Source organism: Raphanus sativus, chromosome 8 (genome assembly GCF_000801105.2).
Source record: "Raphanus sativus cultivar WK10039 chromosome 8, ASM80110v3, whole genome shotgun sequence".
NCBI classification, from domain to species: Eukaryota; Viridiplantae; Streptophyta; class Magnoliopsida; order Brassicales; family Brassicaceae; genus Raphanus; species Raphanus sativus.
In genome coordinates, this window is record NC_079518.1 from 14734104 (window position 1) to 14750071 (window position 15968).

Genomic DNA, 15968 nt, shown 5'->3' on the forward strand with positions numbered 1-15968 from the left:
GCAAAATTTAAGATGAGAGAAATGTATCTGACAAACCATTGGGACATAGGTTCCGATTGGTAATGTTGTAGTTTCAAAATTATTATTGTAGAAAAAAATCTGTAGACGTTTTACTATAGCTTTAGATTTTAATGCGGTATAATTTTATGGAAAGCAATAAAAATCGATTTGGATATTTGGCTCTGCAGAGCACTTCTACAGCTGTAGGTTATTGGTTTTAAAAAATAAATTAAAATTTGATTGCTCTGATTTTGGTGCTTTAAAAATAAATAGGACTGTGGAGAGCACCCACAACCACTATCAATCACACCCATAATCACCAATATTTTTGATAGAATTGAATAAATTATAATTTTCTAACTCTAATCTCCTTTCACACAAACTTAATGATGTTCCGGAAAAGGAAAATGTATGTTTTGGTTTTAGAAACATATGAAATAATGGAGTTGACTTATCTTTGGCTTTTGTTTAACATGTACATCCACTAAGATATGACATTCAAAAATATAATCCACTAAAATATATATTCATAGGGATTTCCCAATAACTATTTAAAAGTTTATTTGTAAGCATTTGATATTGCTGTCTCTTTGCATTTTTTTCAATTCTATTTATTATATACTTTTTCAATTTAATTATAACTCAAACTATATTACAAATATACAAGAAAAAAGACACCATGCAAACTACAATTTACTACTTTGATTTATCGTGTTTAAATATATAACGCAACATATTAAACATGTTATATAAATAAAATTGATGTAGAATATATACAAAATATTAAGTACATAATAAAACTAAAATCAAACTCTCACACCGCGCAAGGCGCGGATCTCATCTAGTTTTTAAATTAAATATTAATAAAATTATGGCATATATGTTGAGAAATCCCATGGATGTCTTCATACCAAAAATATTATATATTTGCACATATATAATAAAGAACCACATGCAGTTTCACATGCATGGATAATGGATCTCTGTTTGACAAGACCATCATTAATTTGTACTGAAACCAATGACCAAAATGTCAGGATTAGCTTCATTTCAAAATTAGTGTCAACTCTCCAATATTCTTCAATCAAGACAGAAGTGTCGTAAAATTGGTTTCACGAACTTGATAATAGAAACACACGAACATAACTTTGTAATCACACAAGTAAGAAACTCTCTTATTAATCTCTCGAAAAAAATAACTCAAAACTTTAACCTCTCAAACTCATAAAACTCAGTCATATATCATCTCATGATATCTCTATTTACATAAATAAGTTATCTTAATCTTATTAGTAATCATAGATTTAGATAATAAACTCTTAAATCTTTTTTGACTCTTATCTTCATATCTCAAATAGGATTATAATAACTTCTCACTCAAGCTTACTTTAACAATCTCCTTCTTAAACTTGAAGTTTCTTTTATCTACATCGTGGACACCAATCAGTTCACGCATCTCCTTGTATTTTATCCATGCAAGAGCCTTTGTTAGAATGTTTGCTTTCTGTTCAGTGTCTGGTACGTGCTCGGCCTCCAAGAGACCTTTCTCAATACATTCTCTTATAAAATGAAACATGGTATGTATGTTTACTGTGACCATGAAATACCGGGTTCTTCATAAGGGCAATCACTGATCGGTTGTCTATCCTAATAACTGTCTTCGCGAACAAAATGCCAATGACCTCGTACAGTAAGTCTTGAAGCCACATGGCTTGTCTTACTGCTTCAGTTCCTACCATGAATTCAGCTTCACACGATGAGAGGGCCACTGTATCTTGCTTCTGAGAACACCATGATTAGAGTGTTTCCAAAATAAAATATATGACCAGTCTTGCTTATTCCATCGTCCGGATCAACATTATGGCTACTATCACTATAGCCTATCAACCTTGTTGCACTCTTTCTCGTTCTCTCGAATGTTAAGCCGTATGATGTAGTTCCCTTAAGGTACCTTAAGCATTGTTTCATTGCGTTCCCATGTGACTCCTTTGGGTTCTGAATATATCGACTCAAAACGCCTACACAATAGGAGAGATCAGGTCTGGTATGGAGAAAATATCGCAGCCGATGATTTTCCTGTACCCTGTAGCGTCAATGTCCTTTTCCCCCTCAGATTTCTCAAGCTTCAGTCCGGAGTCCATTGATATGTGCAAGGGATTGCAATCCTTCATGCCTACTTCTTCTAATACTTTCAAGGCGTACCGCTTTTGGTTCAGTGTTATACCACCATCATGCTGCAACACTTCGAGCCCTAGATAGTAGCTCAACCTCCCGAGATCACTCATCTCAAGTCGCCATCTCTTGCTTGAATTTGTTTATACTTCTCGTACCTGCTCATGACACGAAGAGATTCCAGATATACCACAACAATAAGAAGACCATCACTCGTCTCTTTTCTGTAAACGGAAGGCTCCTTCAAACATCTTGTAAACCCGAACCCAGTCAGAAACTTGTTGAGCTTATCATTCCATGCATGCCCTGGGTGCTTGTTTTAATTCATACATAGCTTTGTTTCACTTGTAAACTTTATGCTCGCTCCCTTTAACTTCAAATCCTTCAGGCTGCATTACATAGACAGTTTCTTTCAGTTCACCATGGAGAAAGGCGTCTTAAAATCCAGGTGATGTATTTCTCAGCCATTAGTTGCAGCAAGATTAATGAGAAAGCATATCGTTTCTATCCGGGCTACTGGCGCAAACACTTCCTCATAGTCTATCCCATAGCGTTGAACGTATCCCTTTGCAACAAGAAGAGACTTATATTTGTTGATACTGCCATTAGAGTTCCTTTTGATTTTGAAGATCCATTTCAATCCTATGGGATTTGAACCGGGAGGCAGATTAACGAGGCTCCACGACTCAAGCCGTGTAATAGATTCAATCTCGTCTTTGCATGCTCGTAAACATTCCTTGAGCTTCTTGGCTTCCTCAAAAGTCCGAGGTTCATCATTCAAATACATAAGCAGCAATTCTCCTTCTTCTTCCGAGAGTAGTACATAATTGTCTAAGTATTTAGGCTTTGTGGAAACTTTTTCAGATCATCGCAGAGCTGGTGGTTCGTCGTCTTGAGACTCACCATGATCACCTTCGCTTTCTGTCTCGTGATCTTCTTCTAACACGTTCTCATGGCTCTCCTCTGTTTTTTTCTTTGAACCAGCTCAGACTCTGTTTCTTGTATACCGTGGTTACCGAATTCTCCAACTGCAATCCTAAAGCTCCCTGCACCGGTTTTATCATCCTTTCTTAATATTAATTATATTATTTTAATCCTACATAACAGAAAGTAGGCATGTATCAACACTATTGAAACAGAAGTCGTGATTTTTTTCATGTGTGACTTTTTTTAATTTAGATCATCTCTAAAAAATTATTAAATTTTACATATTTTAATTATGATATCTTTTAATATTCTTTATTTTTATTTGAAATACTAATAAATATCTTAAATAAATGTCTAACAAAATCTTCCAAATATGTTTTAGAACCTTTTTAAAATATGTTTTCGAAATTAGTTAATTACAATTTTAAATCAAAAGTATAATTAGAAACTAAATTTTAGTTTAGTTTTGATTGTAAACAAAAAACTAATAACTACGTAGGTTCAACTTAATTTAATCTCCACAGATATTTAAAATTAATAAAATGATATAAATCAGTATTGTTACATAACAATCTTATCAAAATAAATTTTGTTACAAAAATACAAAATTAGTTAAATCCAATTCAGTTTATTACTAGGTGATTTCCCGTGCTCATGCACGGGTATAAATATTTATAAAGTAAATATAATATAATAATTAATTGCTATTTACTTTTAATTTTATATTAATTTATAATTGTATGCATAATTTATATTAATAATGTTATATTACTTTAATTAGACGTACGATTTTAGATATATTATAGGTTGTCAGTTTTGTTGTATTTACAGTCGATTTAGTTATCATTTGAATATATTGGTTTGCATTTATTTATTTGAATTCAATTATAATATTTTTTATTCTAAATAGATTAAAATTTTGATTAATTTTCTTATTTACATTTAGGTTGGTTGGTTGGTTTTCTTATATATGCAAATATATATTATGATGATTATTTATAAATTAAGATATATTGTGCTTAAAATGAAATAAAAGATAACAAAAGTGTCGGATTCCAAATTAAATAAATTAATATAACGATGATATTACTAAGTCTCAAGCCTACATATATAAATTTTACAAAAGAACTAAACTGTAACAGTTGGTTAATATTTTATTTTCATTTGTTAATATATATTGAATCATCCTATAGTTTATGTTTATAAAATTACTTATTACCATAAAATTATATATTCTAATTGTAATTTAATCTATGATATTAGATATAAGTTGGATTAGTCGAGTTATTCATGTTCTGAGTATATTAAGTTGCATATATTTTTTCAAATTCAAACTGAAATATTATTATATTTACTATAGTTAAGTCACATCAAATTATTTTTATTTATCATTTAATGTGGATGTATTTTCATATATTTATCAATGATCAATAGGAAGTTACATACATAAGTAACTGATATATTTTTGGAACCTCATGAACACATATCAATATCTACAATAATTAAAGTATTTTATAAATTCTTAATAATTGTATGCCTTAGTTTATTGGAATGGTAAACTAAATTATTTTAAATAATCTTAAAAATCTGAATTCATATAGTATATTGTATTTTGATTATGGTTATGTTAAGTTCAACAAACATAAAAACAGAAAATTTAAAAGCAAATTTAATATTAAGAAAATATATAATTTTAATAATGATAAAATATACTATATCTACCTTGTTAAAGTATATCTTGTTATTTTAATTTAAAATATTTTGTAATTATTTGATCGAAAGATGTATACTGTTAAAATCTATTTTTTTTTGTTTTCTACTATCTTTTAAAAATAAATAGTAAAAATTTATGATTTTATTTGAGAAATTATATTATATAAGTAAAATATAATTTATCGATATTTTTTTCTATAATTGAAAGATATTATATTTAAATAAATATATGAAAATAATAAACATTTCAATAATACTAATTATAAACTATTTTAGTAAATTAAACATATATTTTTCTATGTTACTTAATTTTTTATGTAATCATCTAAGAAAATAGATAGATATATAAAAAGATTTCTATTATTTTGAAATTGTATTGTTTAAAATTCTGTTTTAAAATAAATAATATTTATTTTCTAATATCAAATTTATCTATGTGAAATTTTCTTTTATGAAATCACATTATATAAAAATATATATTTTCATCTAAGAAAATTTAGATATAAATAAAGTATTTATTACTTCAAAATTATATTTTTATGTTATTTTTAAACGGAATATTACTATTTTGTGAACTTTTGTTTTCAATGAAATCATATTATATAGGCATATATTTCGTTTTTTAATTTTCTTTTAAACTTTATAAATGTTTCCTTTTTATTATATATGTTTTTCGGACAATTTAGAAAAGAAAACTAAATAAACAATCAGTAAAAATATTTAACTGTAGTAATTTAATTCATTAAGGGTATCCATGTAATCAATTATGAAACGCGGCACATATGAAACTGGCTTCTCAAATAATATTATAGAGATTTAAACGTCTATACTAAATTGGTTTAATTAACCACTATATATAAAATTCTCTATTATGTAGGTTCAAATTAATTTACTTTCCCCATATATTTTAAATTAATAAATAATTTTTATGTAAATTAGTATTGTTACATAATAATCTTTTCAACATAAATTTTGTTACAAAAATACAAAATTTATAAATTTTATAGGAACAATATTATAAGCCACACAAATATTATTATAAAATTAGATAATCATAATACCAAATTATATTAATTTATTGATATATTTATTGCATAATCTAAAATATTTTGGTATTAAATAAAATCTACATGGTCGCGAATCAAGATCTAATATATGGTTTATGTTAGAAGTTTTATACTTGTTTGAATATGCTTAATATGGACTAGCTTGATGAAGAGAATCATTGTTGTGGTTACAATGGTCTTATGACTATCTAGTGATATTTTAGTAGTTGTAATAGTAAAATAAGCACATACCAACAAGTAAAAAACACCTAGTACTATGAAAATAAGATAAAATAAAATAAGTAATATTGGCTATTTGTGCATTGAAATTCATAAGTATTTGAAAATCTTGTTATCAGTTTTGCAATATATATATATATATCTATATGTATTTATTTAAAAGAGTGAATATTTAACTTTTTGTTTTTTACCATATATTTTTTATAATTTAAAATATTGAAACATTTTATTTTTAACTGTATCTGTTAATTATAAGTGTTCGCACGGGTACAGAACAATTTTTGGAAAATGGCAGCGTGAAGCTTATTTCGGTGTATGTGACAAAGAGATTTAGGGAGGGATTATTGGAAGATGAATTCATATAGAGTTTGTGAATCGTAAGAATTCATAGATTTTTAAAAATTATCTGGATTACGAAAAATGTATATAAATTGACTTATAAAATTCGATCACAATTTTTTTGGATTAATATAGATTTTCTCGATTACCAAAAAATGTTTCATTAAATAGGAAAACTTGATCTACATATATATAAAGAGTAAATTTTTTTTAAAAAAATTATTGAATTATATGTTTTCAAATTTTAACTTTTTATAAATTTTAGTTTTTTCAAAATTTCTTTTGAAATTTGAAAATGATTTTTCAAACTATTTTTAAAAAACTTATTTTCAAAATTTTAGTATTTCTAAATATAATCATATATTTGAAAATGATAAAACAATATAAATATGATTATATATTCAAAACTGTAAAGGTATATAATATGTAATGAATTATAGTTTTGGACATATAATTTAGATTTAAGGTGTAATAGATATTTTGTAAAAGATATCACATGAATTTTGAAAAGACATGAATACGTATGATATTTTGAAAGTTGAGTATTATTACTAAAAATGAATAGAATTATATGTCTCGATAACACTAGATTTAGTTAGAATTAGAGAATCAATAATAACAAAAAAAATTGAATAACAAGAGATTTGAACGAATTTTGAAAATTCTTAAACAATAATGATGGATTCTAATAAAGGTTTTGAAATCCAAGAACCAATAATAATAAAATTTCAAAATTTTCAAAGTTTACGAGAATTTACTTTATATATATATGTATATATCATCAATTTTCTGGAACGAAAGACGAGTTGAAACTGGATATATCCAGCGTGGCATAGATTGAAGTTTATGTGCACATCGAATTGGCATATAGTTTGTGAAAATATAGGATATGATTATATTAACAAAGTTTCTTTAGTCATTTCACCACCGCCGATATTTAAATTATAAGATTTTTTTTTGGTAAAATTTAAATTATAAGATTTAACGTACAATACTCTCTAAATATTTTATTTTCCAATAGCAGCAAATTAAGCAAACTTGCTAATGCGTTACATGGGTCCAAAGCGTTGCATTGCGTGTGGTGTGGATGAGCGAGCCAATGTGTTCTCGTGTAATCATCAGTTTGATAGTATAAAATATCCATATAAAACATGTAATTGTGGTTTCACAAAAAAAAAAAAAAACATGTAATTGTGAATAGAGGAAAAGTCTAATTGTCCGTGTCTATGACGACTTAACAATATTGTACCGTATGATGAGCCTTATCCGAAAAACTTCTAATCACCACTCTAATATTTCAATCAGTGTTGTCGATGCAAGCAGGACCGACCCAGAAGAAAAACCACCCAAACCATCGATTGGGGCATCCGATTTAAAAGGACATATTTTAAATTTTTTCTTATTAATGTTTATAAATAAAAAAAAATTTGATAAGAATCTTTACTTAATATAATACTAACATTTTCAGTTATAATAATTTGAAATCATAATATTTAAATTTGAAAACTTCAAAATGATATGCATTAAGAAATAATTGATGATAATATGTTTACATGACTAAATTTTTTATGAGAATCAATATAAAAAAAATTACAAAGCCTAGTAAAATATTCTTTTTTGTTAAAAAATGGAAGATTTTTATCAAACACATTAATTGCTTAATGTGTATTGCTAACTATTCTAAAACAGTTGCTGAGATTAAAATTGATATATACTTATTTGTGGTTTACTATGTTACACATGAGATTAAATGGATTAATTAAGACTGATATGATTAACGATTTATTAAATTACTAAATGATTTTGTAAGAAAAATGTAATTATATTTTTGGTTTGTTTACTGTTTTTTTTTTATAAAAATTTGATGTGATTGATTGTTTTACAAAAGCTTAGTTATTTTTATACTAATGTTTGTAATTTTAGATAAAATATGGAAGAGCATAATATAAAAGTTGGATTGGGGCAGTGTAAAATGTTAGACCGGCACTGGATGCAAGCTCAGATCTTATGTTATGGCCTTTCATAAAAGATGGAGGATACACTGTCAAATCAGGCTACTATTTTAGTCTATCCATTTACGGTGACCAAGAAGATCTGGTACGGTAGGGCCACTCCTACCAAGAGAGAGAGATCGATCACAAAGCAAGGTCTTCTCAGATTCTTACCAAAATCAATAAAGTATTTTGGAAAAGAAGACTGCAGATTTTGAAAATGGTTTCCTGAGATTCCAAAGACGTAGATTATTCCGTGTGTTTTAGCCTTTGAAGTATAACATTATTTAGATTTAACAAAAAAATCCAAATGTAATTGGTAAAAAAATAAAATCTTACCAATTTTGGCAGTTTTCATAGCATTATTCTCTAGAAGTCTCTCCTAGTGTATTATATTTAGCAGATTTATCGAGAACTTTGCTAAGAAATTCTTCTAGTGAAGTCCGAAGTCTAATATATTAGTCTCAGTTCTAAAAAACTTGCATATCAAAATGTTAAAATAACTTCAGAACAAATAAAACTTCAAAATAGAACTGGGTCTTGTGGCCTAGTAGTAAAGGACTCACAATGAATTCTGCCAGTTGGGTTTGAGTCTCAGCCACTGGTGGATTAACATGGGATAATCATCAGCTTTCCTGGATGTTTTCGGCGGACTCCCCAACGAACAAAGCCCAGATTTCCGGTAAACGGTCTTTAGATGCTAGTCGGGAGTCCCATTGTTCATCCGGATACCAGGGTCATCCAAAAAAAACTTCAAAATAGAAAAATTATGCTTAAATAAAATAATGACACTTATTTGAATCAATAATTTTATTCCAATCTACACTAACACACATAAAAATATATATCTAAATTTTATAGGTCTAACATTTTAGGAGGGGAAGATGAACATTATAGAATGAAAAACATACAAAATATAAGATAAAGTTGTGAGAACAAAATGAAAATTGATATAAAATTTTATATCATCAATGATACACTATAATTGTGTCTTATCTACTGCAAGCTAACAGTGTAGATGTAGTATTTGAGATTCACTTCCTGAGGACCAGTTTACATTTTATCTTTATGGGATCAATACTTAGCTAAAACGATATGGAGATTTTAAAGTTTGAGAAAATAAAAAGCACGCAAGCAACAGATTGGTCTAGGTTTCAGATTATAAAAGATGCTAAGTCAAGGGCGATGGATCAGGTGTCAAGCGATCATGAGTTACAAATAAATTTCATGTGGAACTCTCTCTCTCTCTCTATATATATATATATATATATATAACTGAGAAGAGATGAGAATAAATTTTCTTTTTATTTTGATCATATATAGATCAGATCCTTTTGGTTTTTGTTTAAATTTTGATCAATAGATCGAATTTCATCTTCTTTTTCGTCGGATCTGTTTTTGTTTGGTGATTTTGGTGCAATGGAATAAAACTTTAAAGTTTAAAACTTCCTCTTTTTAACATCTCACCATATTCAGGTCTATACTGCTGATCATCATTGATCTATATTCAGGTCCGGCCCAAAAATGATAGATAATATAAGCCATTGCTTAGGACATATTGGCCATATTTCAAAAATTTACATTACAAAAGTTTTCATGTATTTTTGTTATTATCTTATATTTTAATGATTAATAGTTTCATACTCATATATAATTATTTAGTTACTTTATTGATCTGATCCATAGTTCAACCATGGTCGATTCAATCTGACTAGCTAGAAAGTAATCCGGTTTAGTGTTGCATCTCACACACTCATGGTAATGGTCTTCCTCAACTCCGTTATTCAGCAATCAATATATTTACAACACACCCCTATCATCAGAAGCCCATTGATTATGCACATGATGCAATTAGAAGGCATAAGACATTATGAAAACGATTGCAAATAAGCTGTCCTCTCATATAATGATTGATTAAATTATATTTATGCATATAATGTTAACTGAAATGATAATAGCTAAGCAAAAAAAAGAAGAACAAGAGTACAGATCAAAATAATTCAGAATTCATCAAACAAGCTTTTCATATGGTCATCAAAGAATCCACCAAAGTGTAACAATCACACTGACCGTACACCCCCACCGGCTTGCAAAGCTTCTTGCAGAGATGTCACAGCGCCTTCGTAGTTTAAGAAACCCATGAACCAGAACCCATGATTGTCTACATGGGCGTTCAAATATCCGTTCTGGTTCGGGTCGGGTATTTCGGATTTTCGGGTATTTCGGTATAGGGATATGGAACCCGTTCGGGTATTTCTGTACTTCGGGTCGGGTTCGGATATTTTTAGTTCGGGTTCGGTTATTTCGGATCGGGTTCGGATATTTAGATTTTAAAAGAAATAAAAAATAAAATTTTCATTTTTTAAGTTTCTTATATTTAAAAATATAGATTTCACTTAACTGATTTCTTTTTTTTATAGATTGAATGATTAATAGATTTGGAGATAATATTTCAAAAATAAAAATATTAATTTGGCTATTGTTTTTAAACTTTTGGATGTAACTTTTATTAATATATGAAACAAAAAGTTTGACATGCATTTTAAATGAATATCAAACTATTTTCTCCATAATTATATATATACTATATGATTTTAAAGTATGCGTAACATCAATATACATATTTTAAATAAAATGAGAGATGTAAACTAGAAATATAAAGGTAAGTATACATATGTTCGGTTATTTTCGGATATTCATTCGGGTTTAGATATTACCCGTTCGGGTTCATATATCCAATCTCTCTTAACTTAATACCCGTTCGAGTATTTTGCTACTTCGGTTTGGATTTTGGTTTGGGTTTTTCGGGTCGGGTTCGGGTGCCACTTCTCTGCAGGGTTCACTATGCTTGTCGATGGATTCACTGCTTTGAGTTGATGTAATGGTATCACTACCTGTTTAGCAAACAAGACACCAATGTCTTAGTTACTCATCAGCGTAGCAAAGTTAATTGAAATATGAGTAAACAAGAGATGAAAGCTGATGCTTATCGTATTACTACTCTCACAATCCTCCACAAAAAGTACAATAAAATCATCACGAAGGCAGCAAATTTCTAGATATAAATATTTTTTTTATTTATTTAACATAAAATCGACTTACAAATATTTAATATATACATATATATGTATATATTAAACTAAACACTTACATGTCAAATTTTTATTTCAAAAATATATTTAAGATTCCAAAATTTAATTTTAAGAATATTAATACTACTTAACATATATTACCAATCTACCAGTGAACAATCATGACTACAATCTATATTCACTTTTCTATACGGAAAACAAATCAAATTTATTAAATTTAAATCTACATGCTCTAGAATTATTTATATTTGCTGGATTTCAATTAATTTTCACTAAAATATTTTCCAAAATTTATAAATTAATTTTAATTAAATTTAGATATATGAGTAAACTTCTTGAGAAGTGTTCTGGTAGACTTCTAGAAAAGTTTTCCTAGGGTATAACCGTGAAAATGTCAACAGTTTTTTTTTGTTTAGTCATGAAGAAATAATTGTAATTTTATTAGTTTTTAGGTTACTTTACATTTGATTAATTTAAGATATAAATTCGCATTCAAATTCAAAATTTGGGTTATTTGGGGCAACTGCCCCAAAATAATAAGTGTGTAAATAATTATCAATTTTGGTTTTAGTTTGAGCCTTTAATTAAAGTTTGGTTGGGTTCTTTTCTCCATTCCTTGACAGTATGCAAATTAGTACTTATTAATATTGATCATCTTCTTTTATTGAGAATTTTTATTTAGTACAGTAAGGTAGACAGGCTCCTTATCTATGGAGCAAGTAGTATGAGGAGACATGAAGATGATCTTGATAAAGTGGTTTGGGTATTTCATGCATCTGCAAACTTCTTCTTCTTCTCAAAGGTGAGGCTGGAGCGGAGAAAATCTTTCTTGGGAGGGTCCTTGGTGGTGATGAACTTCTTATACCATTTGCCAGACTGTTTGAGGTCTCTATCATTGACATTATTCCAATCAACGTAACTGAGTCCGAATCTGACAGTAAATCCTTTGCAGAATTCGTAATTATCCCCAAGAGACCACGCAAAGTATCCTTTCACGTTGACACCCGTATCCCTAAAAGCAAGAACAATGAATCATTAGAGGTCATACGTACGTACATATATATAACACTGGGATGAGAATAGCATCAACTCACTTGATTACTTTACTGAGAGAATAGAGATGACTGCAGAGATAATCAATCCGCTTGCAATCCAACTTAGCTTCCTTACGGGTTTGATCACCGGGTGTACTGAATCCTAATTTAACCGTCATAGCATACAAAATTCCACGATATTTTTGTGTCAATTTCTTGAACAAAATTTAAATTACATGTATTGATGAATTTAGAGATGAGTAGTCAAACTCACCGTTCTCGGTGACATAGATTAAAGGGTCACTGTAATTGGTTTTGAAGAATTTCATTACGTCATAAATGCCTTGTGGGTAGTAATAGGTGTTTTTATTCTTGTCAACTTTGTCTTCAGTGAACTTGGAAATGGAAGCAAAAAAAAGAATAAATCAGAAAAACTGAATTTTTGCTTAAAAATGAATGAAAGAATAGGGGTGGATGGATCGTATGCATAAATTACCAGCGGACCAATGGGATCACCATTTACATCAACATCTGTAAACACAAGGATGATATAATTAATGGTCACAAATTACTTAAAAGGAAGGATGTAAATAATTGAAAGTAATTGATTGCTAGCTACATGTGAGCGTTGCGCCTGCGTCCATCATGGCAGTGTGAGTATCCCAATCATCAACATGAATAGGACTTGGCTGGACATACTGAGTGACATAATAGTTGAGACCAAGAAAATCATATGAACCCTTTACCAGCCTGGATTCGTCTGGAGTGAACGATGGAAGCCGCTCACCCACAGTGTCTATCATACTTTGAGGGTATGTACCATTTGTTAGCGGCCCCATGAACCTGGTGTACATACATTTTTATTCATCAGTTTATATATATAACAGATGTTAATGCTAAGAATATAGTTTGATTTTATAAACATATACCATCCCAAGAAGAATTCTTTCATCCTCTGGGTCGCAGCTATGCTGCCTGGATCAGTTTTATCGTATGGAAGAAACCATCTAGTTATCATCACAGGTCCAATCTTACCTCCATGATGCTGTGGTCAAGCATATGTATACAAAATGATGTGATTAAATCAGAATCAGATATGTTAGTCTTGTTAGATTACTATTTTGATAACTGATAAGTCAGAATCAAAATGATGTGATTACACAAGTCACAAAGATGGAGAACTCACCGAATATTTTTTCCTGTAAAGATCAACCACCGTGGCATGAGCAAGAAGCTGGTAATGTGCAACTATATAGGGTTCAGTTGAAGAATTACCGCGCTCGCATGTAGGGTCAAGCGCTGGAGAACATCGACCTGGTGCATCTGATCCAAATCCATAGCCTCTAGTAGGCACTGTGTAGAGCTGGTTGATCGTGATCCAGTTCGTTACATTAGCACCAAATTCATGGAAACATACATCTGCGTAATCTTTGAAATCATCTCTGCAAATATTACAGAATCGATCATTTCACCAATCCAACAACAAAGCTTTATATGTTGTCATCTTTCTTAATAAACAGATCGGCCTACATTATCTTGGAGCTCAAGAAACCTTCATACTCATCTTGTAGTGCTTGAGGAAGGTCCCAGTGAAAGAGCGTAACAAAAGGAGTTATGCCCTTCGCAACGAGGCCATTTATGAGTCCCTGGTAGTATTTAATACCTTCTTGGTTTACTCCCCTGCTCTTCTTTCCTTCTGTTCATATAAACGTACAGTATATTTACTTTTTCCAAATAATCACAATCGAAGATTACTATATATACATACATGTAGTTTTTTATTTGAAACTACATACATGTAGTTTTTTATTTGAAACTACATACATGTAGTTTTTTATTTGAAACTACATACATGGATCTATAATGTTTACATACTTGGAATGATTCTTGACCACGCAATTGAAAATCTGTAGCCAGTAGCATTGAGTTCGACCAGCGCCTCTATATCTTTCTGCAGTTAAATATATTCAATCGCATGTCAATGCACACATAGCTGGTAGATATAATTCAATGAGTAATATTAGTTCGCACAAATATATATATATATGACTCATGTATATATTGAGTAATTTACCTCCCAGTACGAGTATGAGTCGCAAGTAGTGTCTCCATTTCCATGATCTGGTCCTGCTTTATCTGATATTAAGCAAATACATTACTAAAAGTGCATGGAGAAATATACCGACATTATATATATATATATATATATATATATATAGATGTGATGTGGAACCATGCAAATAAACAAACCTGGGTATCGGTGAGTGAAGCCATCCCAAATGTTAAGTCCACGACCTAAGCTACCTTCAATCTGAAATAAATAAATAAAAAGAAACAACCATGCAACGTATAAGTGTTTGTAATGATTTTCTATATACGTCAAATGTGAAGTCTGTGAACACAATAATAATTAATGGTTGATTTGTCACATGCCTGGTAAGCAGAAGATGCAACGCCGAAGATGAAGTCTTTTTCGAAACTGCCACTGTTGAATTTATCAGTATGACCACATTTTGATACTGTCTTTTCGCAAGTAATTTCTTCATCAGCTTTGCAAGTCGCCACAGCTAGTAGAAAAACTAATATGAGCCCAATGTGCTTCATGATTATAATTTGTAGATGTATGTGTTGTGTTGTATGGAACATTGTGCCAATCTGTGGGTTTATATAGCCTTCGCAAAGAAGAGTGACGTGTGCATTTTCTTGTCTTATAGAGTCTTGATTGATATTTTGGGAGAGGTTTCGCTGACATGGAACCCGTGGCTTTTTACGGTGGCTTGCTCTTCAAATCATTTCAGTTAGAAAAAACGTTGGATTGTTTGTCTCACTAGTGTGATTGTTTTTTTTTGTTTGATAACAAGTGTGTGATTGGTTCATTACTATCATTTAAAAAAAATTAATATTGTAAATGGCAATGAGGTAGATTTTATTTAATAGAACGACAAATTCCTAAGTAGTGGGGAATGAGTTTTAGCTTGTTATTTTTTTCTAGTGGGGAAACCAGAAGATGTGATTGTAGTAAAATTAAAAAGTTCATCTAGAGAGTAGATTGACGTATGCAAGAAACATGCATTGGCAGTTTTGGTTTTTTTAGTGACAATATCACAAGTTTTGGTTTTGGACCAATAGTAGCCTTGAGACTTAGTAACACAATGGATAAATCTTTTGGCCTAGTTTTTTGAGAGAATGCACAGAAAAGAAAAGTTAGACGAAGAGAGGTGTCTAAAGGAGATATGCAAGAAAGGAGAGAGGAAAGTAAGGTGAGAAGAAACAGATTTGTTTGGGTCTGTGAAGACAAAGTTGTGGGGCTTAAACGTTTCATGATCTGGCTAATATATTGTGGGAAGTTTCGTGACTTAGTTGGTTTAAAATTCAAGAGTGAGATTTGTGTTTCAATGGTTGGTTTCTCGAGAA

The 15968-nt window shown here is 29.8% G+C and overlaps 3 protein-coding genes across 3 annotated transcripts; all 3 read right to left on the minus strand.

Annotated features, from left to right (window-relative positions):
• Positions 1 to 1360: 1360 nt before the first annotated feature.
• Positions 1361 to 2285, minus strand: LOC108820077 (uncharacterized). The gene is made up of 4 exons (XM_018593060.1): positions 2083 to 2285; positions 1952 to 2018; positions 1592 to 1781; positions 1361 to 1542 (listed from the first exon to the last, which is right to left on the minus strand). Exons 1-4 carry the CDS (start codon positions 2283 to 2285, stop codon positions 1361 to 1363), a joined length of 642 nt encoding a protein of 213 aa, XP_018448562.1.
• A 347-nt stretch (positions 2286 to 2632) lies between these two features.
• Positions 2633 to 2959, minus strand: LOC108820078 (uncharacterized mitochondrial protein AtMg00820-like). The gene has a single exon (XM_018593061.2). It carries the CDS (start codon positions 2957 to 2959, stop codon positions 2633 to 2635), a length of 327 nt encoding a protein of 108 aa, XP_018448563.2.
• Positions 2960 to 12151: 9192 nt separating this feature from the next.
• Positions 12152 to 15187, minus strand: LOC108819024 (myrosinase MA1). Its single transcript, XM_018592007.2, has 12 exons — positions 14988 to 15187; positions 14805 to 14865; positions 14629 to 14690; positions 14430 to 14505; positions 14085 to 14250; positions 13741 to 13996; positions 13484 to 13599; positions 13174 to 13397; positions 13051 to 13085; positions 12829 to 12949; positions 12615 to 12717; positions 12152 to 12532 (listed from the first exon to the last, which is right to left on the minus strand). The coding sequence occupies exons 1-12, from the start codon at positions 15156 to 15158 to the stop codon at positions 12289 to 12291; spliced, it is 1635 nt and encodes a 544-aa protein (XP_018447509.1). The 5' UTR covers positions 15159 to 15187; the 3' UTR covers positions 12152 to 12288.
• Positions 15188 to 15968: the final 781 nt, after the last annotated feature.